We start from the raw sequence: 27,498 nt of genomic DNA on the forward strand, positions 1-27,498 counted from the left end.
CCACTTCTAACCAGCTCCAAGAGACCTTCACTTTCACGGGTACTAAATTTTCTCAAAAAACAGAGTATCATATTCTGCTATAGTGGAATGGCTGCTGCCATGACCAACAGTTTCAAATGGTTTTCATACTTTGTTTCATGCAGACTGATAAAATTAAAGATGACTCCAAGCCAAAGAATTTAGATCTCAAACCCACAGCCTCATCCCAAAGATGAGAGGTGCTTGGAACCAGGGGGTTGTTCCAGCTTACAACAGGCAGAAGGGGTAACCACAAAAAGCAAGATCCAGGACTTTGATTTGGGCCCAATCACCAGTTAACATTTTTTTCTCCACAATAAACGTTTAAGTAGCCATGAGTTAGTTCTGTCTTTCCTGGCTGACTATTGGCTCAGTTTTAAGGTGCCATGCACACCAAGGAACCACATACAAATGTTGAACCATTACCATCATCAGAAGCAGAAAGAGCACCATTGATTCATTTTAGGGAGCAATCTGTAGTCTCTTGAACCGTTATCCTTATAGAAACATTAATATAATAAAAGAAAAATACTGTATATCACCATCCTCAAAATATCAGTTTTTAATACAGTATTGTATTGGTTATTTGTATTCAAGGAACACTTAGCATTTATACATAGTACTTTACTTACTTCAAATCACAAACATTAACTAATGGATGCAACATCATGCTCAGTTTGTGTGGTAGTTTTTGTGAAGTGTGAAAACTGCAGATGAAGATAAGATTCAAACTCTTTTCTACTAGTGAGCCAAGGCTGGATTTGAACTCCAGTCTCTAAATGGCAATGGCCAGTGCATTTAGCCTAACAAACAGTGAAAGAATATTAAATAGTAAAGCTGGCTAACAAGGAGCCACCATCCCACAAGATGAAAGTGCGTCTTGTCTGCATTATATGAAGCTGTCTCCTACACAGAGTTGGCTCTCAGAGACCTAAGGAGTCAGAAACACATTACCAATAGAAATAATTTTCTATTTCAGCTTTGGGTTTTTTAATTCAGCATATTAAAAGGAAAAGATCTATTAAGATTTAAAAATGTCAAAATACACTCATGTCTCTAATGCCATTCTCCTTGAGAGACAGAAAACAAGCACTGTGGCTCAAAACAGCCAACTCAACACTGACAATCAGAGAGGCTAAAATAATATAGGAGCAATAAGAAATGTGCTTTGAACTGTCAGCCCCTTCGCTTTGTTAACTTCACTTAGAATCTTATTTACAAATAGAGAAATATGTCCTGTTTCTTGACATTCCTAAAAAAAGCAGAAGTACCAACACTAATGAGTTGTGAAAAATATTATACGAGGGTGATCCTAGGCCAATAGGGGATCTAGTACCCTGCCCCTATCCCCACAAATTCCTTTCCTCCCAGCAATTTACCATTAAGGAAGACAAGTGTAATTCCCATATGTCCTCCAGACTCCTATCAGCTGCAATCCTGGTTCCCTGGAAAGTGATTGACAGCCAATACAAAGGATTATGGGGCACATCTAAGACCAAGGGGCTGCCGGAACTGAGTTCCATCTGCAGCACCATTCTGCTAGCAGAGACTCGAACACCAGGATCGGTGTTTCAGGTTCCCTTGTTGCTACTACTCTAGCCTTTATGCCATCTATTCTTGGTCCTTCTGAAAAACAAAACCCACAGACCTTTCTGCAGCATGGCTGTGTATCAGAAGAAGGGTGAAGAGCTGATTGGAGGTTTTCCAGGATAAAATAGTTCAAGACTTTTACCTGATTAAAAAAAAAAAAAGTCATCTCAGTAAAATCTAGTCACTTTGATCCATCAATATGATGGCAAATGGTAACATACTGTAAACTTCCAGGGGCCATATACTATACCTTTCTATTTCATTTTATTAAACACACATCCCAGGCCAATTGTGGAAAAACCTGTAACTCCGCTTGGAATTACCTTGTTTCTGTTTAGTTTTTTTGTGTCTGTTCGTTTTAAACTAGAATCAAGACCCTTATCACCCCCCAAGTCATAACCCTTCTCTATTGCACAGCAAGTAGTAAATGCCAGCATGCTGATTTAACATGCTTATCTGGAGAGTATGTGATTATAGCCACTTTAAAATTAGCGCAGCTTGGGTATAAAATACTTTATGATGGGTATATTACCAGTGATACTAGAATTCAAAAGCAAATTCATAGCTTCCAAGGCCAGAAGGGACCATTGTGAACATCTAATCTCACCTCCTGTATAACATAGGCTCATAGAACTTCCCCAAAATGCTCCTATGGCAGGGGTCGGCAACGTTTGGCACGCGGCTCGCTTCCCGCCGCCCCCATTGGCCCGGGACGGCGAACCACAGCGAGTGGGGGCCGCGATCGGCCAAACCTGCCGCGTCAGCAGGTAAATAAACTGGCCCGGCCCGCCAGGGTGCTTACCCTGGCGAGCTGCGTGCCAAACGTTGCCGACCCCTGTCCTAGGGCATATCTTTTAGAAAAAAATCCAGTCGCAATTTTAAAATTGTCAGTGATGAAGAATCCTTGGTAAATTGTTCCAATGGTTAATTACTCTCACTATTAAAAATTTGTGCCTTATTTCCAGTCTGAATTTGTCTAGCCTCAACTTCCCAGCCATTGGATTGTGTTATACCTCACTCTGCTAGACTGAAGAGTCCATTATTAAATATTTGTTCCTCATGTGGATACTTATACACTGTAATCATCACTCCTTAACCTTGAGTCTATCACTGTAAGGCATGTTTTCTAATCCTTTAATCATTCTCATGGCTCTCCTCTGCACCCTCTCCAATTTATCAACATCCTTGAATCGTGGACATCAGAACTGGACACAATATTCCTGCAGTGGTCGCACAAGTGCAAAATAGAGAAGTAAAATAACTGTCTACTCCTACTCGAGATTCCCATTTATGCATCCAGTATTTATGAAATACAGTAAAATATTCTATGAGCTTCAGCTGCAAGTGATGAAAAAAGTTATAATATCGAAAGGGACTTTGGATAGTTTTTCAATTCATTGCGCTAGGTTATATCACCAACCAAGAACACAGTCTGAGGGGGTTTGAAAGTCTGAGATGTGCTGTATTTAAAACCAGATACAATTATTTTTGCAATAGACATTAGACTACAGTTTTATCCCAAATATAAAATCATAGATAAAAACAAGTGCAATGCAGATGAACTATAGAATGACCTTGTATGTCTGGATGAGCCTTACAACTAGCGCAACAAGTTCAAGCACCCTGTTAAAATACTCTTGAAAATATTGCAATCAGATAGGAGCTCCTGTATTCTGTACATATAAGGACTATTTCCACAATACCCTTATATAGTCCTATGATGCCAGTTCATTTAAAAAAAAATTTTTTTAATAAATAAATCAGAAGTTAGGTCTTCTATCCTTGCCAAACAGAAAGGAAAGGAGCATTTATAAAGTTAGGGTTGTTTATCAACAGTTATATTATTTGCATGGTGGTAGCACTTAGTGGCTCTAAGCCATGTATCACAGCACCATTGTGCTAAGTGCTGTAAAACAACACAGTTGTGGGACAAGAGCTGAGGATGACAAAGTTCAACTAAAGTTACTTATTCTACTGGTGTTACTTGGAGTGTCAAGTAGAATAAAAAGACAAGGAGGTAGAAAATAAAGCAGGATTATGTGAATGGGCTTGGGCATCAATTATTAATCTCAACCAAGAACTTTATTTAACAAACAACACAATAAAATACACAGAATGCTTCAAGACACAGACAACTTTTAAAAATACACACTTTCAAATTACAAAGGAATACGTGAGGGGGCAGCATCTATATTTAAATATTCAAGCATCACCGCTGAAAGGGATTCACCTGTGTTACCAACAGTGGTTAGAATGTACAAGCTTGATTTTCAACCTTTTTAAAACCTCACCCCAGCCTAAAAATAGGGAAAGGTTTCAGGCCCCCCAATCTAGCCATCAAAAGAAAGAGGGTGGGTGTGACACCCTTAGACCTAATTGTGACCCCTGAGTTGCGAGTCCATCATGATCAGTGCTTAGTACAACAGGACCCTAGGCCTGAGGCCTCCAGGCAGAACCGAGATATAAATTTTAGGTGGCTCAAAAGAAAAGCTGCTCCTGGCCTCTCCATCCCCCATGACGTCTCTTTGTGCCGAGGGGGCTGTGTATCTCCTGAGTAGTTCATACCCCCTAAAGTGCCATTCTGGCTGGGGCCTGGGAACCCCATGAGGGCTTCTTCCCCCCAGCTCCTAGAGCAACTGCCAAGATTTCCACAAATGATTTTGCGTGCCTGGTTTGTATGAAAAGGGCTGTACTTGCGGGGGTGGGGGAGAGGGGTGTTGAGCCCTTGCTTTAATAACAGGCCCCTGGGGGGGGGGGTCACGTTGGGACTCCAAAACTGAGGCATCATAACTCACTCGTCACTGCTGAAGGCCTTGGCCACTTGCTCTAGGTTCACTGGGGCTGGAGCAGTCACCTCCCTCTCCCCAGTTATTCTGGGTTGCTGCCTTCCCAACCAATTCATCCAGCCCCAACATCATTTTCCCCTTGCAGCGCCCTGACCTAGGCTGGGAGTCAGGAGGAGATGGGGTGCTCCTGCATTGTCTGGATAGGCTACAGGCTGTGGCTGCTGCTGGGCTCAAGGAGCTGCCCTCGCCCCCTTGGAGCCCAGGCTAGGCTACTGCTCTGGCTCCAGTCTGGCCTCACCTCTCCCACTTGCTGGTCCACAGCTGCTGTGGCCAGCTTGGCCGTACAATGGACTAGTGACCATGAAGCGACGCTGTTGTGCAGCTCTCCAGCGCAGCTGCAGCCACACAGAACACATGGGCTGGGCAGGGTAGGACAGGAGCAGCCAGCCCAGCAGGGCAGAGGAGAAGTGAATGATCAAAATTAATCTCACTTGTTATGGCTCAGACTAGATTTTGACTGTTTCAATAGGTTTCTGTAGTTATAACTCTTGAGATGGGGGGTGAGTAATACTGTCCAAGGAGGGCAGTTTGGCATTTGCTTTCAAGTAGAAGGCCCTTAGTTCAGGCTGTGGTCAGTTATGCCCAAATAATGCCCCACTGTTAGGGACTGTTGGTTAAATAGTTATTAGACAGCAGGCTGTAGGATTTTCTGAGTCCAAAACTATTTTTTTAATAGCCCTAGCACTGAACAAACAAGCCTCAGGTGAATGCAGTAGCAGGGGAAGTGCATGTAACTTCCAATTTGTGTCAGTATACCTAATGTTCCAATCAACTAAGTAGCAATGCTTCAGCAGTGATAAAAAGGTCCAGCAAAAGACTCATGGCACCACTGAAAAGCACTGTAAGGAAAGAAGGTACATTGCTGCGGCTGAGTAGCCAGTATACTAGAAATGTTATTTCTAGTGCAGTATATAACAGTTCCCCCTGCTTTATCTTCCTTCATAGCCCATCACAGATATTGCTGTCAATTACCTCAGACACTAGCTGGAAGCACATGTAATAAAATAAGATTATATACCTACCTTAGGTGATCAGTCACTGTGACACTAAATGTTTTTAGTAAGTCGTGTCAATCAAAGCCTGTCTACAGATATATGTAAGGCAACTGGTTTAGAGAGAAGCTGTTTTGTTTCTAAACAAAACTATTTTTGACATTTAAATGGCACACGCAAGTGCAATCCACACTACCGAAAGAGCTAAATTTTAAAATCTACAAATCCAGCATGTTGCAGTTTAATAGATATGACTTGTCTTTTGCATACCTATTTCTCTGGAAGGATAATCTTTTCAGTTCCAAAGCATATTTCTAGCAGATTTCATTATAACAATAAAACAATATAACAGCATGGTGGCAAAGCCTCCATCACCATATTAAAATTCTAAATCAGATGTGGTGCTCTTCCTTGCAGTCTTTAAAACAAAGAGATGAACATCTGAAGGGACAGAGAGAATCATTTGCAAGTGGCAACGTACTAACAAGTTGTGTTTGAAAAGTATTCCAATTACCATTTAAGGATTGCGTTTCAAAACACCAATTTGAAAGAAAATAACTGTATAATGAAAACAGAAGAGCATTGTTGATCAAAATGTGGAAAATAACCGTATCAAGATGGCTCTGAAGAAGTAATTAGTTCTGCGTTTTGCATATTTAATCAAAATCAACAAAATGATCTTGCCCCATGTTGTCACGGGTGAAGGTCAAGCCTAGTTTTCATCATGTTTTTATACAAATGCAATAGTGTCTTCATGGCAAATAGATGGCTCATAATTTCAGGGATTAAAGGCAAACAGTTAAACTACCAATTTCACACAACCAAAAGAGCACTGCTGATCTTTCAGCGTATTAGGCATATTAGTGTTATGTTGGAAACTAGACTGTTTTTTGTGAAGCGGGGGGGGGGGGGGGGGGCAAATTTTATTCTGTTTCATAAACAGGAAATATTTCATAGTATTAATGCTTTGTTAGTGACTGTAATACATCAGCCGCTATGAGGGACGCCTAGCTTCTCACAGTGTGAGCCAAAAAGCAAATCGTCAGATTATGCGTGCTTAAGTACTGTACTGGGGATGAATTTTGTGAAGCCATCAGCGTGAACTTTTCTAGGTAATGAATCCTCCAAAAGATCCTTCTGCATAGTTACATCATTGAAATGTAGCATGTTTTTATCTAGTGATTTAAAAACAAAAACAAAACAAAAAAACCCACACCATCCTGCTGGTTAGAGCCATAGCTCTATCTCAGGCTTTGAAGCTCTAGAAGTATTGTTGACTTTTTCAAAGAATAATTTTAAACCAAGTGCAGTTTTCAGCCTAAATTTAGCAAAAGGTATTTTTTCAACCAATTATAATTTTGAGTCACAGCAACATGAATGGCTTTTGGGGGGGGGGGTGAGTTTACAGACCCTTTCAGGTGTTGGCTTAACAATCCATTTGCCACACAAGAGGTTCAGTTGGGCAACATTCCCTCCACTGTGCATTGAATACCTGATCGTGGTAACCTCCATGCAAGTGAGGCAATAGTTCAGTCTCCATGAACAGTCACACTTTTCTATATATTCAGTGGCTAGTAGCTTTTTTTGCCTCTCTCTACTGGGAACTCAACAGAGCAAAGAGCTATCTGATAATTTACTCTTAGCACCCTGAATAGGATTTGAAATGCAACTTGCAGGTGAAATGCTCCATATGAGTTACAAATAATCAGCAATTCTAATGAGAAAAACTGCCAGAAATAATTGGTATGCATCTTATTTCCAGTGGATATCAATACAATTAAGTGCACAATTTAGATTTACAATTCTGAAATCCATTAACTGTCCAGACAGATAACACTTGTATTTAAATGAAGTGGGTTAAGTTTTTTCTTTAAATGAAGAGGAACAAAGAGTCGGTCAGATTTTGCTATCCCATTTTCTCCCTCAATACTATCTATTCTAAGTATTTCACACTATTTTGAACGAACACTGAATTTCATACTAGTCTACATCATATGTACTGGCAAATGCAGAGATGCCAGCATTAAATAACATAGACTATTGAAGGCATTTCATTAATGTGGCGCAGAGTTTTATTGGTCTATAGATAACACATCAGAAATACTTACATTACAGAGATTTACAATTATAATATGCATAATTTCTAACTTTCCAGCTGCATATTTTAGCATTTTTTCATATTCCTTTCATCATTCCTACGGTGTGCACCAAATAATGCTAAATATTTTATGTACATCTTTTTCTCGAGAATGTCACCTGATTTTCATGAAGTCTGGCTCAGAATCAATGGGCCTAAAAATTCATGTCCAACTGTGCACCATGTCTGTGTGCGCTGTTAGCATGATTGCCTGGAGAAAGAGGACATTGGTTGGATTTCAGGCACACTTAGAGTGTAAGAAATTAAACCAAAAGCATTTGTAAGATTTATAAATTTTATTTACACATGGGCCAAGGCTTCTAGGACCCCATACGGCAGGACCCATGGATTGGTATGCAACCTTTATCCTCCACAAACAGCCTACCAGCATGCAGTCACACCCTGAGTGTCTGTGTATAGCTGCAGCCTGCTAGCCACACATCGGTCACACTGTGGTTTCAACCAGCCTTAGTCACCACTTGCACACCCAACATTCCCAGTCCCGGATTTCCCCAAAAACGTGTGTTCTGCACTGTCCACCCCTTTCCTGGGCAGTCCAGATATATTAGGTCCATTGCCCCTCTAAGGGGATCAATATACAACAGTTTGCTACCCCAAATGGAGTTACCCACACACAGTTCACAACACTGGATTAGTTCTGATTAAAGAATAAAACAATTGAACTACAAGAAGATCGTTTTTTCTCCTGACTTTCTCAAGCTGGCTTGTTTTTTAAAAGGGAAAGAAAAAACACTTGAGACATACACAGTAAATGAATAACATTAAAAAGAAGATGAAACCTCAGGTTAAGATTTTGTAGCCAATTTATTTTACTTAAAGGTCCCAGCTTATAGCTTATCTTGTTTTAGGAGTCCAACAACAGAACATGCTTATTATTTTTATTTAACCCTGTTTTCCTCTCAAATGTAAGTATTGTTTGCACTATGGCAACCCTAGAAAAATCAGTTCTAGTCCACTAAATCTCTCGCCAAACAATTAAAGTATCTTGTCAGCAATAAGTGTAAACTTCAGCAATTCTTATTACAAACATCAGCAGCTGAGGAAATAGCATTTTATATCCAAGTGTATAGAAGACAAAACAAGATATGTTCCTTTAGCTTTCAGCCAAATGTCCATATGATGTATAGCTGTCCAGCTGCAACATAGCTCAGCTCTCAGAGTGTTTTGAAGCATTAATGACCCTCTGACGCATCTCTTCAGCATGTGCCTGGCTCTTGGCTCGGTTTTCTTGGTACTGGAAGACAAGGAAATAAATGAATAATAGATAAATTATGTCACTGAATTTAAAATGCAGCACAGGTTTATCACTTGGGAAGAAAACAAGTGTTTTTGCTTGACAAATTATTAGGGCTGTCAAGTGATTAAAAAAATTAATTGAGCGATTAATCACACTGTTACACAATAATAGAATACCATTTATTTAAATATTTTTGGGTGTTTTCTACATTTTCAAATATATTTATTTCAATTACAACACATAATACAAAGTGTAAAGTGCTCACTTTATATTTATTTTTGATTGCAAGTATTTGCACTGTAAAAAAAAGAAATAGTAGTTTTCAATTCACCCAATACAAGTACTGTAGTGCAATCTCTTTATCATGAACAATTATGAACAAAAAACTGCATTCGAAAATAAAACAATGTAAAACAATGTACAATTTTAGAGCCTGCAAGTCCACTCCGACCAACTTCTTGTTCAGCCAATTGCTCAAACAAGTTGCAGCAGATAATGTTGCCCGCTTCTTGTTTACAATGTCACCTGCAAGTGAGAACAGGCTTTCGCATGGCACTGTTGTAGCCAGCGTCGCAAGATATTTACATGCCAGATGCGGTAAAGATTCATATGTCCCTTCATGCTTCAACCACCATTCCAGGTGGGGGCCTTCGTCCATGCTGATGACAAGTTCTGCTCAATAACAATCCAAAGCAGTGCGGACCGACGCATGTTCATTTCATTATCTGAGTCAGTTGCCACCAGCTGAAGGTTGATTTTCTTTTTTGGTGGTTCAGGTTCTGTAGTTTCTGCATCTGAGTGTTGCTCTTTTAAAACTTCTGAAAGCATGCTCCACACCTTGTCCCTCTCAGATTTTGGAAGGCACTTCAGATTCTTAAACCTTGAGGTGAGTGCTGTAGCTATCTTTAGAAATCTCACATTGGTACCTTCTTTGCATTTTGTCAAATCTGCAGGGAATGTTCTTAAAATGAACAACATGTGCTGGGTCACCATCCAAGACTGCTATAACATGAAATATATGACAGAATGCAGGTAAACCACAGAGCAGGGGACATACTATTCTCCCCCAAGGAATTCAGTCACATATTTAATTAACGCTTTATTTTTTAACAAACGTCATCAACATGGAAGCATGTCCTCTGGAAGGTGGCTGAAAAGCATGAAGGGGCATACGAATGTTTAGCATATCTGGTACATAAATACCTTGCAATGCCACTACAAAACTGCCATATAAAATGCCTGTTCTCACTTTCCGGTGACTTTGTAAATAAGAAGAGGGCAGCATTATCTCCAGTAAATGAAAACAAACTTGTTTGTCTTAGCGATTGGCTGAACAAGAAGTAGGACAGTGGACTTGTAGGCTCTAAAGTTTTACGTCATTTTGTTTTTTTAGTGCAGTTATGGAACAAACAAAAAAATCTACATTTGCAAGCTGCACTTTCACAACAAAAATTGCACTACAGTACTTGTACAAGTTGAATTGAAAAATACTATTTCTTTTGTTTATCATTTTTAGAGTGCAAATATTTGTAATAAAAATACACTTTGATTTCAATTACAACACAGAATACAATATATATGAAAATGTAGAAAACATCCAAAATATTATAACTGCGATTGTGATTATTTTTAATCGCGATCAATTTGGTTTAGTTCATTCCGTGAGTTAACTGCGATTAATCGAAAGCCCTACAAATTATGCTTCCATTGACAACATTATTTTCATTATTTCATGTTTTTATTGACTCAGTTTACTTTAAAATTAACAAAGGGTCTGTTTCATAATAAAGAGCATTTTTCTCAGTCTGAAACAAGTACAAAAACTGAATAACAATTCTAGTAAGAGTACAGCATACATACAGCAAGAGTACAGCAAGGAGGAAACTTATCTACCAAGCCATCTCACGGATGAGAAATATAGCTATCTTTGGATCACGAAGATACTTAAAGAGGTGCACCTGTGTAGAAAGTAAGCACCATGCCAAGGCACTGCTCCAGACAATTCCTCCCTAAGGCCTTGGCTACACTGGCAATTCACAGCGCTGCACCTGCTGCGCTCAGGGGTGTGAAAAAACACCCCCCCCCGAGCACAGCGAGTGCAGCGCTGTAAAGCGCCAGTGTAATCAGCGCCTGCAGTGCTGCAAGCTATTCCCCTCGGAGAGGTGGAGTACTTGCAGCGCTGCGAGAGAGCTCTTGCAGCGCTGGCGGCGCGACTACACTCGCGCTTCATAGCGCTGCCTAATGATAAGATGTAGATGCAGAAAGTAGAGGAGCCATCCTGGACATGAAGTTGTCCTCTTTGTAACTTAAGTATCTGTGATCCACACATATCTACATTTCTAAGCCAAAAAGATAAGACAGCTTTATGCTCCTGCTGGTATATTTTGTCAGACAGATGATGGTTATAAATTGGGCTCAGAAGGATTAGATTTTTATTGGTAACTGTCGGAAAACATCAATTTCACACACGGGTTGCCGAAAAAAATATTTTCATTGATAACTGAAATTTACAGATAGACAAGGTAACAAAAATACTGTTGGAGCACTTAGTCTGATTTTAAAATATTTACTTTGTATATCTGGACATGTGATGATGACAATTTGTGTTTTGTTATAAAGCTTTAACTTGTTGAATCTCAAAGTATATTGTCATTAAATAATTACTGTCTGATCCCACTCTCAATTTCCTGCAACTGTGAAAATTTAAGTTGAATAGAAAAAAATGCTTAAAACAAACATCGCTATTATCTGCAAAAATTATAAAAAACAATCTAATTCTGCCTAGCCTAGTTATAACGTTCCTTTAGCAGCCCAATGGCTGAGCAACACATTCCCTCACAGCATTCTGGACGTTAACAGGAGCCAGCCTGCTAGGACACGCCATATTAACAGAACCTCCCCGCAATGACATCTAAAGCCTTGTTTTCAGCTTAAAGGGTCCAATGATCATGACCAGATGCCTGACAATGTCCCATTTCAAAAATTTATCTCTCAAGTGTTACTGTTGATCTCAGCTGAGCCAGAAACAAATTGGAATAACCCCATGAAGTTCATGCAGTCTGGAACAAATGCACAAGAGATTTGGCCATCTTCAGTGTCTTGGATGACCACAACAGACAGTCTTGGTGACCAACATCAGAACTGGCAAGAGCTCAATAAGCTCAGGTAGGAACTTGTAGCCTACATAATTCAATTCTCAAGTTCATTTTATTCCAGGACATTCATTCACATTTAAATAAATTCCAGACATGTCTGATGATATGGCACAAGTAAGACCACACCTAGAACACTGTGTACATTTCTGGGTACCCCAGCGCACAAAGATTTGATACATTTCAGGAAAGAACAACAACAAAATCAAAAGACTGGGGGGTTGGGACAGGAGTGGCGAGGCATTAGATATAATTTCTTCATAAATCAAAACAGCATGATTTGGCATAATTACAAAACCCAAAGTGATAGTTCTCTGAATCTGAAAAGTATGAAGACCAAAAAGGGGGAAATTGATTAGGATGACTAAAGGAGCATAGTGGAAAGAAAGTGAACAAAGGAAACTTTCCCTTATTCAGCCCACACTTTCCTAACAGGTCCTCAAAGGTCTCAATAGAGAAAGACTCAACTGTGCAATAGTCTGCCAAAGAAGTGATGAAAACCCTTTAACTTGAGGAATTTCATACTAGACTAGACAATGTACTTACAAGTATACTTTTGGGGACAATCTTTAGCATTAATAGGAGTCTGGACAACTTGAATTAGGTCTTTTCTATCACTGTTTTCTACAATTGGGCCCAAACTATTTTTATTTTCGTGTTAAATTTTGAAAAATGCAGTCTGTGTTAAGCAATTGCCTGCATCTGCAATGCTTTTCTAACTTTCAAAGAGCAACAAATTGTTTACTGCTACAATAGCTTCCATACAGCTGTAAGTCTAAATATTGCCAGTTTAGTGATATACATTTTAAAAGCAGATCCACAGGGGGTTACTGACTACCAGTACATAACTAGAAAGTGCTTACAGTCAAATGTTTTTTATATTTCTTAAACTCAGCCCTGGTCTACACTGGACAATTAGGTCGTTCTAGCAACATTGATCAGGGCTGTGGAAAATCCACACCTTCCCGAGCAGTGTAGTTAAGCTGACCTAAGTCCCCATGTAGACGCACTAGGTCAACAGAGGAATTCTTCCAATTGTCCTAGCTACCGCTCTTGGGGAGGTGGATGTCCTACGCCAACGGGAGAATCCTTCCTGTTGGCACAGGTAGTGTCTGCATTGATGCGCTACAGCACCACAGCTGTAGTGTTTTAAATGTAGACAAGCCCTCAGACAACAGTGAAAATCAGTGCAGCTAAAAGCCACTATACAAGTTATTCAAGTCTGCATTTACTGAATATTTTTGTTTGTGAAAATAATCAATGTGCAAAGATCTTGTCTAAAGGCCCTATCTTAGGAACTCTGTACACCTCATAGCTCCTGCATGGCATGAGACATTAGTTCTCTTCCCAATATTAAATCCCGATATCTTTAAAAAAGACATTGATGACATATTTCCTATGGATTTCATATGAGAGGCAACAGCTACTCTTCACCTAAAGGAAAGCACATGTGTGTAATTTAAACAAGTTTCTCTTCCAATATAAACACACACTGGGTGTCAAGGGCCAATAAAAAATACAATTTTCTTTGGATGCTGTCCTTAGGAAGAAGGATCCTCCCAGAATTTGCCTCCACAACTAGTATTGCGGCAATAGGTCTTAACTACAAAAGCATTTTGGTTTGCCCCAGAATAAGATTTTGATTAAAGTGAAGTGCATTTATAACCACACAAAACGTCACACTGATTGAGATAATATTACATGCAAGTGATATTTGAACAGTTTCAAACCACTTTGTACATGATTTCTCCTTATGTAAGATGTATGTTCCCACTCACAAACGTCAAGGGACTAACACAGCTTCCTAAATGAACAAAGACTAGTACCAGAAGAGTTACATTTTAAAAAGCCAACACTTTGAGTAAATTTCAAAGATTTTGAAAATAGAAAAATGGGCCTACTTTATGACAGAACATTGCTCACATTTACACCTGGCTACCACCTAAGAAATCATGGACCCAGACCTCATTTGAAATCAACAAAACTCCAACCCCTCTCCAATAATGAAGAAAACTATGGCAAATAGTATTCCCCCACCTCAAGTACATACTTCTTTATAGCATGTGGTTTATATTTAGCTTCCCATCATTATATGCTATTTGTATTTTTGCTTAAGAAGAGAAGCTTTGTTCTTAAAGTACATTGTTCCTGATACTATATGCTTATGATTCATCTGATAAGACACAAGAAAAAAAAGTAGTATTTTCTGGTGTAGTACTTAGATTCTGCTGGTTCTAAAGTACATACCAATTCACGGATGGGCTTTTTCCTGTTTTTTCCACCCATGTATATTCACTACAGTCATTTCAAATAAGATATTTTGAAATTGCTAACTATTACACCAACAAGCTTTTGACCCTTTCAGGAAGTTGCAGTTACACTATTATATCAATTATCACTGTAGCCATAATTTAAGGGAGCAGATACTTCACAGTCTTTTTTCTTTCAATGAAAAAAAAATTAGAATTGTACTGGAAGATTGGTAAATTATATATCTCAGTTCACCAGTGTGTAACCTTTACATTGCAATGCCTCGACATGCCTTTAATCTGGCCAATTCAACTGTGTGTGGGTATCAAAGGGATGTTAAATTATCTGGGAGACATAAGCCCATTCGCTGATGTTGATAAGAAATCAAGGAAAATGTTGTTTGTATGTTTACATCTGTCTATATCCTATACTCAATTATAGGATCAAAGATGTGTATACACTGCATGGAACTAATTAATATTTCCTGTACTGTCCTCACTTATCTGTCCATGTTTTGATGAATGGCCAGCAATTGCCTAATGTAAATGGGTGTAACTGAACTATTTGTGTATGCATGAGAAGTCGGTAGTTAACTTCAAAGCAAAGGTCGTTGGTTTAACAATGGAGACTCACAAACTGTTTGCATTACCTATTCTTCGTCAGAGAAAAACCCATGCTGTGGCAGTAATCCTCACTGAGCTACTTTCAACTACAAATACTGGACCATGTGAACAATCCTGCTATCTCTGATTCATTTCTGGACTGCTTGTACTCTGGCAGGGAGAGTTCTAAGCATATGGACAGAGATTCCTAGAATTGATTTTTGGGAAGCCCTGAGGACTTATGAAAAGGATTCTAACAGACTCTGAATCTATGCTTTAATCTCTTTAATAACTCATTTCTTTTCTTAGACAATTAATCTTTGGTTAGTTTACTAAGGAGTGGCTAACAGCTGTTTTTGGTGAGACTGGGGGTGAGTGACTGGTCCTTTGGGACTAGAAGAACGTAATGTGTGGTGTTTTTTGCGTTTAATAACCTTACATCATACAGTCCAGGTTGTCTGGGTGATTATAAGGGGCTGGAATGCTAAGGAGGCTGTATGTGACTCCTTGGTAAAACTAATATAGTGATCCAGGGGTACACTTTTGTTACCGGCTTGGTAAAATCTAACTGTAGAATATACCACCAGTTTCGGTGTGTCTGTCCTGTTTTCTGACAGCTTGTCCTGAGTTTGGCATTCTTAGCTGTGACCCACTCTAGGCATCATGACAATATCTACTCTTATTTTTCATAGTTTTATTTCACTGAGTTTGTATTATAGTTTGAGAAGGTTTTTTAAAGCATGCCATTAGAGTTCAAGCAGATGAAGTGGCATTCTCACAGATTTATAATGTAGGGCAAGCTATTCTGGCTGTTCAGTATTTGGCTTTTCAAAGCCACATTTTCAGAACATGGCCACTAACTTAGCACATACAACTCTGCGTATGCACAATTCTGCATTCTATCATTTGACACACACAAATTCTGAATATACCAGTTCTCTCATCCTGGCATGACATTACAAGTGTAAAGATCAGAGTGGATCCTGTTGTGATAACTGGGCCTACAAATTTACCCTAATTCTAAGCTCAACTGTAAAGATTAAATTAATCTAAACAAAAAAATGACCCCAAATTTGGATCACAAGCCTACCCTGCATTTCCATGAGGTATGCCAAGTTTCAAAGCAAGCCGAGTAACCATGCAGATTTTGGAGCACTTAGACTCATCCTTTAAATAGAAAGGGCTTCTCAACCCTAACTACAGGAGAGTTGGTGCTCCACTATGATTATTAACTAAACTTTTTCATTTTTCTTTTATCTGCAGTACAGTATTGTAATGAGCAGAGTCCTGAGCAGGAATGTTATATCTATAGGAATCACTTAAGGCCCAATTCTGCGACTCACTGAATAGTTCACTGAAGCCAATAACTCGAGTAGTGCTCGACAGACAGAACTTAGTCATTCTGTTTCATGCTGTATAATGCACACATAGGTATCCTATGAAAAGAAAATACCAAGGAAATTTGCTTTATTTTTATTTTTTTAAGCAGGAACAATCTGTGAAATGTTAATCAGTTTCTGTTTGGAAGCATTTTATTTTGTTAGAGATGCGTGAGGGTGGGAAAGGGTATTACATATCTGCCTACTTTTGGATCTCTAGAAAAGGCTCCTGCCTTTGGTATAAAAAAATAAACAACATTGGAGTGGAAGAGGCACTATTTCTTTTGAACATGATCTCACAATGAGTTCTGTTTTCATGTGCACTAGAGCTGAATGAACATTTCTGCTGAAGAGGGACCAACATACTGTCAAGCTTAAAAACACTTACAAAGCAAGCAACTAACAGTGTAATTGCCAAACAAGAGTGTTAATGAAAAAGACCTTTCTGGGTGATATACAGAATGGAAAAAAAATACTATAATTATTTGTGAATCAAAAAGTACATAATGTACTTCTGGGCTATTTAACAGTGCTGCTAACCCAAAGTAAGGGTAGCAAGATAGAAAACAGATAATTACTGATTCAATTTTATGGAAGAATGAATAATATTCTAAACTTTACTCAATGGTTATTTTAACTAGTGCTTTATACAATATCAGAGTCTACATTTAACTGAAAAAGTATCAAAGTTAGGTCACTATCCTGCAACTGGATCCACAAAGGTGGACATCTATGCCCTTACGGCACTCTGTTGGCTTCAGCAGCGTTCTGCATGAGCTCAGAGGTCTGTCCACAGGGATCCATTTTCAGGATTGAAGCCTACTACTGATTACAGAAATAAGACTGCTGATAGAGGGCTTTGATTCTGTATCCTTGCACAGATGGGTCATAACCTGGTCTCTCACTTTGCACATACAATTTTCCATGCACAGACCTTTCTCACAACAAATTGTATACTAGATAAAAGACACAACTGCACTGTTGCTATCCACTTTAATATAACCTTTGAAAACTTTAAGTGTTTCAGTTACATTTGAAGTTAGTACCTTACCTCCTTCTTTAAGCATTTCCGCATCTCACGGTCAAGGTCATTGCAGTGGCCAAAAAATCTCAAAAAGGTGTGCTAAGTAGTTATGGGAGAGAAAACACAATTTGCCATGTTATATAATTCAAAGTTTCTGCTTGAAAAGCATTACAGCGACTTAGAAATTTATTTGTAGCATATATTGTGTTCTATTCTTCCTTTCACTTCCTCTCTTGTAGAAGTGTGCTGAGTTTCAAGAGAATTTACTCTATCTAAAAATCAGAGCTACTTCTTTGGAAGCGTTGTTACTCAGTTAGGGCCCAAACTTTGATGGTGCTTATCCTTCTGTTTACTTTACTGGGAGTTGTTCAACATGTGTTAGGAGGCACTCAACACATTGCAGGATCAGACTCTTAAATAAGATATACAAATTGAAGTCAGATGCATGGCTTATTGACAACATATTTAAAGCATGTACTTATTAACTTGAAGGCCAATTCTGTAACCTTTACTCACCAAACAGTATAGCTAGTTTCAGTGGAACTGCTCGTGTGTGTAAAAGTCTCTGGAACAGATTCTTCCGACTAGAGAGGTTTGCAACCATTGTGGAGGGGATGTGCTCAATCCCCAGGATAAGGCACAGTGTACACTGCTTCTCCTTCACAGCTCTAACAGGTGTAAATCCAGAACTACAGTTTCAGATTAAACTGCATACCATCCCGGCCACATAAGAGTGTGCTGCTTGTCCAAAATATCTGAAGCTGCTATACAGTGGGAGACTGGTACTACCGAAGTGGACATAGCCCAAAAGAGAAGAGAAGGTAAGCCCCTCCAACCTACCGCTCAGATCAGCCCTAATTTCCCATTTCACCAAGCCCATGACTTGAGACTGCATTCACTCTGGTTAAGAGTCAAATCACGGCAATTTCTGGGGCTTCATATATATTTAAATCTTATCCCATTTCTAAGATACTGATGGGGAAACTATGGCCATTGTTCTGATTGGCTGTCTATAGCTATCTTCCCCAAATAAGTCAAGTGTCTGCCATGAAAGTATGGCACCTAAAGTCAAAACTTTCTGAAGCAATGCCAAAGAGCATTGTCCAAAAATATGCCCGTACCTCCTAAAAGTGCCATTTTCACAGAATGATAATCAAGATGACAGTACCAAGTGGTTTGGCAGTAGAATGCTATATAAGGCCTTGGTTACACTTGCGAGTTACAGAGCAATAAAGCAGCCCCGGGCGCCCTAGCTCACTCCCCGTCCACACTGGCAAGGCACGTAGAGCGCTCTGACTCCGCAGCTACAGCGCTGCTGGTACTCCACCTCGGCGAGTGGAATAATGTTTGCTGCGCCCCCGCTGGAGCACCGCGGCGGCAGTGTGAACGAGGTGTTGCATTATTACGCTGTGATCAGCCTCCAGAAACATCCCATAATCCCCTTAAGTCAAGTGGCCACTCTTGTCATTGTGAAATCGGCTTCAGGAATGCGGAAATGCCCTTTCAAAGCTCCGTTTCGGAGAAGTCGGCTGCTTATCAGCTCCGAGAAAAAGCAAACATTTACTGTTTGCTTTGAGTGAGTGGGGGGCGGGGAGGTCTGAACTTACAAGACAGCATGCTGACACACTCTCAGCACCCCAAAAACCAATTCTCTTTCCCCCCACATACACACAACATACTCCCTGTCACACCCCACCCCACCCCATTTGAAAAGCACGTTGCAGTCACTTGTATGCTGGGATAGCTGCCCATAATGCACCGCTCCCAATGCCACTGCAAGTGCCGCAAATGTGGCCATGCCGGTGCGCTTGAAGCTGTCAGTGTGGACAGATTGCAGTGCTTTCCCTACTGCGCTCTATGAAGGCGGGTTTAACTCACAGCATTCTACATCTGCAAGTGTAGCCATGTCCTAAGACACCCAAATTACTCAAAAACCTACAAAAACTCAGATTCAAAAATACTTGCAACTATAGGCTAGACTGAGTCTGCTTAGTCCACCTTGTGCAGAACACATCCGTAGCAAAATAGAAAGGGTTTGGTACACAGGGATGGCTCTAAAAAAGACTGGCCTTTACCGTAACTCCCTTTATACCCCAGCTTGGTTACCCATGCCATTCAATATGGAGGCGCTATAAGGAGCACAGAAACTCGAAAAGTATGGTGAAGTCCACAGTATTTTAATGAAGAGCAATACATCTCTGCTAAAGTTTAGTATGCATATATTAGCCTGTATGTGTGGCATACAGAGACCATGTTAAATGTTGTTTTCAATAAATCAGGCTAGTAATTAGTTTTACAAAAATCAGCTTCTATGAAGAAAAAGTGTTGACTGTTGAACTCTAAGCTATTTAAAATAGAAACCAGACACTTGCTTCTCGTTTAAATTGTAGCAAATACTTTTATTTGCATTCCTGTGACTTATAAGCAAACATATGATTTATACATATGTGGGGTGGGAGACCATTAATGTGTGTGTGAAGTTTCAGCCAGAGTTACAAATTTCAGAGTTACAGACTCCTGGGAATAGGAAGGGGTTAATGAAGATGCTGACAGACACTTCACTGTAGCAGTGCTATAATTAATTAGTTTATACCTCTCTGTACTTAATAGGAGGGCATCAGATGATACCACACACAGCAATTGCACGTGATAAGCCCTCACTCTCCCCAATTTGTACTCTACTACGAGCAAATCCTGTTTAAAAAAAACCATTTTCATTTTAACTAGTACAGACTTTGTTTAATTCTTAACAGAATATACCCTATATTTGCACTTCAATTTTTGCGTGAGCTCTCATGCTAGGCTTACTCCATTCTTCCCAAGGTGCACTGCTGCAGGCTATCTACTCAACATGAATATTCTGCAGAGCATTTAAGATGCTGTAGTTCACTCACACTGTCACCTAAAGTCTCTTCCTTACATATAAACATTTGGTTCATGGGGTTTCTAACTAACAAATTTAGTTGACAGACAGAATTAATTCAATAAATTTGGAATGATAAGATTTCCACACAGCCCTATTTAGGGGGAGGGAAGGAATTTGGAAATAAGTGTGTTATGTTACAATACCTCCCACCCCATATAGCCATAACATAATCCCTTTAGCAAAATGAGTTATCTTTATTGTGAATCACGTGAACATACCAATAGCCAACCTCCCTGACTCCGTCCGTCCTGCAAATTGTTTAAGTAAAATATGAATGGGGTCAGACTATCCCAAGTGAACACGTCCACACACAAACGGTAAGAAAATTCATAGGTCATGACTGCAATTGTTACCATTAACTCAGCCCCTTTATGTTTAGAATTGGACATTACAGCTTACCTCACCATTATAAAATACCACAACAGCAAACAGCTCATCACACAGTATAAAAGGGCCAATATTTAGCACATAAATTAAGCCTTCGCAGGGATGCAAATTTGTTTTTGCGTGGTAGTGCAGTATTATAGCAATAGACAGTTGTTTACAGTATGTCAAAATAGACAATATTTTACAAGTACAAAAATGTTATAGATTTACATTTATATTTAGATACGTATAGTGCATCATCCAAGTGCAAACATGTGCTTACTGTATATAGGTACATACATGGACACTAATTATCTTCCAGAGGCTTTAGTCTTCCTGAATTAGAAGAATTCAAAATTCATTTTTTAAAAAGTAAATATTACATTCCTCTGGCTAAAGTCTTTTAGTGTGAGCAACCATTTTTTCCAGTATGGGAAAGAGCTAAATTATTTCTAATGAAGTAGCACAGAAATATTCCCATGCAGATACACTGATTGTCAAAGTTTCAGCCCAAATGTTTTACAACTTCTGTACCACACCTGCCCATTTAGAAATCCAATCATTATTTTGCAGTTAGTACAGTTAGTTTAAGTATGAAACAAAAGAAGGCTTTGAAAAAAAACAAAACAAATACTGTTCAACTATTAACCAATGTAGATTTTTTGACATGGTACAAAACATATTACAAAACTTAGCACAGATTCATATTTTTGTATGTCTGTATATACTTAAGATTGAAACACATTAATACAGTAACTCCTCACTTAAAGTCATCCCGGTTAACGTTGTTTCATTGTTACATCGCTGATCAATTAGAGAACATGATCATATAAAGTTGCGCAATGCTCCCTTATAACATTGTTTGGCAGCCACCTGCTTTGTCCACTGCTTGCAGAAAGAGCAGCCCGTTGGAGCTAGCTGATGGGGGCCTGGAACCAGGGTGGACCTGCAGCCTCCCATCAGCTCCCCTAAGTTTCCTGTGCGGCAGCTGCCCAGCAAGCTATCAATTGCTGGGCAGTTCAGCTGTCCCTCCCCCCACTGTCATGCGCTGCTCCTGCCCTCTGCCTTGGAGCTGCTCCCGGGAGCCTCCTGTTTGCTGTGCGGGGGGAGAGGGGAGGAGGAGAGAAGAGGGGTGCTAATGTCAGGGTGTCCCCACCCCACTCTTGTACCTTATCTCCACAGAGCGGGGGGGGGGCGAGGGGGACATGACAGGGCTCAGGATGGAGGGAGCTTGCTGGCAGCAGTTGCTGTCTCAACTTGATGATCTACTTAAAAAGGCAGTGTACTTAGAGTGGGGTCAGAGTACTTAAAGGGGTAATAGTGTGTCTCTCTCTCACACACGGTATGTATCTTTGTCTCTCTCTGACATGCTGTCTCCCCTCCCTCCATTCCTGCTGCCTTGTAGAGTGTGAGGCTACATTAACAACAACGTGTTAATCCGTGAGGACTCAGCCGAGTGCTAGATCATCATTTAGCAGCAAGGCATTCCCTGGGAAATATCCCACCCTCTTACTCCACCACCTCAACCAAGCTTCACAATCATCATTGCTGTGTACAGTATTAAATTGTTTGTTTAAAACTTATACTGTGTATATATATATATATATATGATGTCTTCTGTCTGGCGAAAAAAATTTCCCTGGAACCTAATCCCCCATATTTACATTAATTTGTATGGGGAAATTGGATTTGCTTAACATCATTTTGCTTAAAGTAGCATTTTTTAGGAACATAACTACAACGTTAAGCGAGGAGTTACTGTATTAAAGGTAATCTCAGAATGTAGTAGTTGCACTATATAGTCTCAGCCTTATTTAATTATAGCATGTAAGTGTGTGCTAGGTGCCTCACAACATAGATAAAGATTGCAGGATCCCTGCCCGGAGGTGCTTACTAATTTCAGACACAGTGCAACAAGGGGAGTTACAAGGCAGAGAAGAAAGAACAGGGGTAACATCAATAAGATTATGTGCTTACTCAGTGAAGGCTAGTGTATAGCATGAAGGAATAACAAAGCGATTTTTAAACATATAACTAAAATACGGGATTTATTTTATTTCTTGTAGGCATCAGACAAGGATTGAGTCTTGAGGAGGGATTTTGTGGGAAAAGGGTAACGGCCTTATGGACCGGCTCGGGAAGGTAATTCTATTTGTTACTCCTGGGGGAATTCAAGGCAAAAAAAAAATTAAAATTGTGCAAAATTCTATATATTTTATTTGTCAAAATAACACAATATAATCACTCCAGTTTCAATTATTTTGGTAATTTATTTCAAAATACCTGTCAACAAGTATGTCGACAATACAGACAACAGCAAAAAAAAGATTCCCCCAGGAGTAGGGAGTTAAAGAAACCCCTACAACAACTAATTTCTAGTTGTGGGGTGCTGGAGAGGGCTGTGTGGGGCCCCCAGAGCCCAGACACCTGCACTCCCATCCCCCTAGAACTCAGCTGCAGGGCACCCCCTGGCCAGACACCCACACCCCCTTCCCCCAGAGCCGAGCCACGTGTCACCCTCCAGCCCAGAAACAACCACCTCCCCACCACAGAGCCCAGCTATGGGGCAGCCCCCAGCCCAGACACCAACACTCCCAGAGCCTTTACTCCCCCCAACTTCTTTACTATCTCTCCAGGGGAGACGTTGTGGTGCAGCCCTGCCCTTCCTCACGCTTTGCCAGAGCTGGCTGGGTCTCCCAGGCCCTCTCCCATCCCGGGAGAATGAGGATCAAAGAGCGTACAGCCCTCAGCCCCGCCATGCTGGGTGCTCCACTCACTGCAAGCTGCGTTCTGCAGAATCCAGAAGCCCCTAGTGGCAGCCAGAAATTCTGCAGGGAAAACAGGGAATTCTGCAACATTCTGCATTCTGCAGTGGCGCAGAATTCTACCAGGAGTAAAAATTTGTGTAGAAGAGCTGCAAGAAAGTATGGAGACAGCTGTGTGAGAGAAGTGGGCAAAATGAGCCCCAAAGCTGACAACACTGGCAGAAAGAGTGACAGCAGTATGTGAAGGCTGCAGTAGCTGAATCTAGTGCCTATCTAGACAAAGGCAGAGTAATATCATAGAATCATAGACTTTAAGACCAGAAGTGGGGAAACATTCAGAAAAAAAGGGATAAACCAAAGAATCTGTGAAAGAAAGAAAGCCATCTCAGCAAAAAAATATTATTTTAATGGGAAAAATAAATAAAGCCAAAAAAAGATTAGAGGATGACTATTGTCAGTCGTCTATGGGGAGCACAATGAAAAAGTGACCAGAAAAAGTGAAACCAGTGAAGAAGAAACTGCATGCCACAAGATGTCTGGACATGTTCTCTCCTTAACAAACTTCATGCTCTTTCAGATTCATCTCCCCTAGTACATGTTTCCATAGATCTAGTATGAAATATTAATGGGGAGCAAGACATTGATAGGAAATTATACTCTGTCTGCTTCTGGATATTGCAAATAAAGAGGGGGGGAAATGAGTAACATGAAGCTAGGATAAGAAAAATGTTTCATATGAAACTTCAAAGTTTCTCTTTAAGACTGCTTGCCTAAATTATTCTTGTTTCACAAGTGAACCTTTTCAGGTAATGTGCACCTCACTTCAGTTTGAAAGATGTTATTGTACACCCACAGTATTATTTTATAATATATGTACGCTATATGCTCTGGAAACTTAGGAGTGAGAGCAAGCTAAAAAAAGCAGAATTGTCCTTTCCCCTCTCTTCCACAAGCAATCAAATTTACTTGTCAAATAAGACTGATCATAGAACATATTTTGTTAACTTCTAAATGTGTAACATTTCAGCTTCACTGTAATATGAACAGGCTGTAGTCATAAATGACTAACCGTTAATTCAAAGAAAAGGAAGGGTTCCATTACAGCTGCAAGAAAGAGCTGGATGTAAGTGTGTATGTATTCTACCAAATTAAAGCCAAGTTTGTTATCCATCTGCAGCATAATCAGAAGGAAGTGTCATGCTTCTCGCTGCAAAGGCAAAAAGAGATCAAACACTTGCACAAAGGGTGCGAGAGAGGCAACACCTCAACTCTCAGAAGTGAGACTATGCCTGCTGTATATGTGCACTTGAGATATTTCTTTTCTGGTGCAGCATCCTGCCAGGGACTTCATTTGGACAAACAGTAATGAATCCTACTCTTAGGACTTATAAGTATACCATCTGCAAGCCCAGCTGAGACACAGAACAGCAAAGGAAAGCTACAAAAATAGCAAGAGTGATAGGATGACAGACCTGAAGATAATGTAAAGAAACTCCCCTGAAAGTATATTATTTCACTTGGAGCCAACCCTTTATGGAAAGTTAGAGGAAAATTTAGAATGTCTCAGACTGGACATGAAATTGATGAGAACAGATGAAGTAACTAGGAAGACATCAGATTTAGTCAGCAAGTATAAAGATTTTGAAATCAACTTATTTTTATAGATTCAGAGAATGATTGAGGTAAATCTGAAATCCTGGCTTCATATTATGGAGTTAAACAGCTTATTGGACCAAGCATGTATCACCAAATTAATGGATATTGCTGAGGAAGACGTGCAATAGAAAAGTAGGGTATATTCTTTAGTCATAGCTTGGCATGGAATTTGACTTACACCTGTTTGAGACTTTCGTCTTGGTCTCTCTCATAATTATTTATCGAATTTCAAGAAACATTCAAAAGAAATGCATTGTCATGATAAGCTGAGATGGCTCTCAACCAGACCTTTACATGATCTTCTTTCATATCCCACGGAGTCTTGTATTCGCGCTAGAGACTGATCACATTCATGACAACTTCTTGAATTCTGAGATTTTCCTTACATTTTAAAGTATACTTTGTTGAGATGTTTTGGGATCCACTATCTATATAAAATCAGTGGATTTCAAGTTTAGTGAGAGCTATTATATTTAAACTCCTTGAAGCTAAAGCACAGCAATGGACATTGTGTCGGTGAAATTAAATTCCAGCTTGAAAAGAAATTTTACTGCTTTAAATCTAGTTAACATGGAGTCTGCAATGAGAGTAAAATGCCAGCTTTTTTATGGGTCAACTTATAGAAATTCAGTTTTTCCAGGATAGGCGTCACTCTCATAATAGTGAAGTGCTTGTAAAACCATATGTTCTATAGCTGACAGCTGCAAGAAATACAGGCCTTTTTAAAGCAACAGAGAGTCCTGTGGCACCTTTAAGACTAACAGATGTATTGGAGCATAAGCTTTCGTGGGTGAATGCCCACTTCGTCGGATGCCTTTTTAAAGCTCTCACTTGGCACAACAATAGTTCACCTTTCAAAAGTGTCTAAGGTAACACTGCACAAATAGCATGCTTGACAGCTTCTATTCAACAAACATGAACTTAGTACAGTAGACATGTTTCAGGTCAGCAATGAAATGCATTAAACGGAGTTCTGTGGAGATGTTTTCCCACACTGCCCAATTCAAGTTATCACTTTTAAGAGTATTGAATTCAGCTACATAGAAGCTTACACTCATGGCAATTTAGTTAAGTATTGGCCAGAGTTTTCAGTGACTCAGTCACTGAGGGTGAAGTCAGTGAAATCTGAAATTCCAAAGTAAGATATTTCAATACATTATTTTAAAGTTTAGATAAAAAACATCATTTCCTTATGACTGAACTGTCTGTGATAGACATTTTCTCTTCATAGCGGAAATACTAGAGTGTGCAAACACCTCTCTTTTCATAATTATGCACAAAGCTGAAAGAACCAATTAAGTCCTTCTTCACCCAAGGAGAAATTGTCTTTCAATCAAACCGAGAACACATTCTGAAAAAAATATAATCCTTTGCATCAATTTATTACCACTACTCTTAGTCCTTTAGTAGCTTAAATAGGCAATGAACCCGTTCAAATCACTGTTGCCAAGGAGTTCAAGTAGAAGAGCATATTCAAATCAAGTCCTTTCTAAAGCTCATGGACAGTTTTATTAGACATATTGTGCCAACCTATACACAACATAAAATTATAAGAGGAAAGCAGATTAACAATAATTCCAACAATGAAAGGAATACAACAGGATTCTCTGGTCAAAGCTTATTAGCCAAATCAGTTTACACACCACTAGGCAGAACAAACCGAACTCATTTTCTTCTCTCTCACCCCTTTCACCTGCATGCTATTTACAGTATTTTCTTAGGTGATTACAAAATCCAGACATTAGGATTCTGCAGTGTCTAAATAAAAATGTGCTTTGGTTTTACTTCTACTTTCCCATTAAATGTGAGCAGCTATCATTTTATTGGCAACTTCCTTTGATATTGCTGCAGTTGATATGGAGAGGAACTCCCTAACCTGGTTTTAGTTATTAGGAACCTGGTTAGAATCCTGCTTGCTTTTAATTAACTTGGCTGAGGAAAACTGTATGCCCATGCAATACCTCAGACTACCCCAAGATCATTTAAACTGCACAGACAAATGAGGCTGCAGAATTTGGAGGCAATGCAGAGAAGATACCCTGGACACTCCATTCCAATTTAAGAACTTGCAGCTATTCTAGGCAAGGCTCCCTCATGATAATTCAAGAGTTTAGAGAGAGCACAGGAGCCGAAGATTTAAAGAGAGCATACTGTGGTCAAGTAGTACTAAGTGACAACTTGAGTAACAGATTCCAGTGGACTAGGACTTTAAACTGATGAGCAGTGACACAAATGAAATGAAGTTGGGGCAAATGGCTGTCTTTAATAGCAATTATCTGTTCCTACATACAATATAAAGGCAAAACTTGTATGGAAATTAATGAAGTGTGTCCTTTAGTACTGGAAGTTATCCTCTAAAGGGCTGCTAGAGAAATTGGGCTATCTAGATTGTGAATGAAAACTAATCTCTTGTGTTTAATGAGCTAAATTATGGAGGACATGGGTCACATTACTTAATAAGTAGTTTGGGATGATATTGCCCACAGAATTTTTCAAGTTCCCATGAGGGCAGAGTTAGAGCTATGATAGTGTCAAAG

At 39.6% G+C, this 27,498-nt stretch overlaps 1 protein-coding gene across 1 annotated transcript in view; it reads right to left on the bottom strand.

The window, feature by feature from the left end:
- Positions 1–8,188: 8,188 nt before the first annotated feature.
- LOC113409630 (COX assembly mitochondrial protein 2 homolog) overlaps positions 8,189–27,498 on the bottom strand; it is a 41,539-nt gene continuing 22,229 nt past the window's right edge. The window contains exons 3-4 of the mRNA XM_026663767.2: positions 17,276–17,347; positions 8,189–8,838 (exon numbers count right to left, since the gene is read on the bottom strand). Of these exons, the coding sequence (XP_026519552.1) occupies positions 8,752–8,838; positions 17,276–17,347 (159 nt within the window). The 3' untranslated portion in view covers positions 8,189–8,751. The remainder of the gene's footprint in view (positions 8,839–17,275; positions 17,348–27,498) is intronic.

The sequence above is a fragment of the Terrapene carolina genome, unplaced genomic scaffold (genome assembly GCF_002925995.2).
Source record: "Terrapene carolina triunguis isolate 2854851 unplaced genomic scaffold, T_m_triunguis-2.0 Scaffold33911, whole genome shotgun sequence".
NCBI classification, from domain to species: domain Eukaryota; kingdom Metazoa; phylum Chordata; order Testudines; family Emydidae; genus Terrapene; species Terrapene triunguis.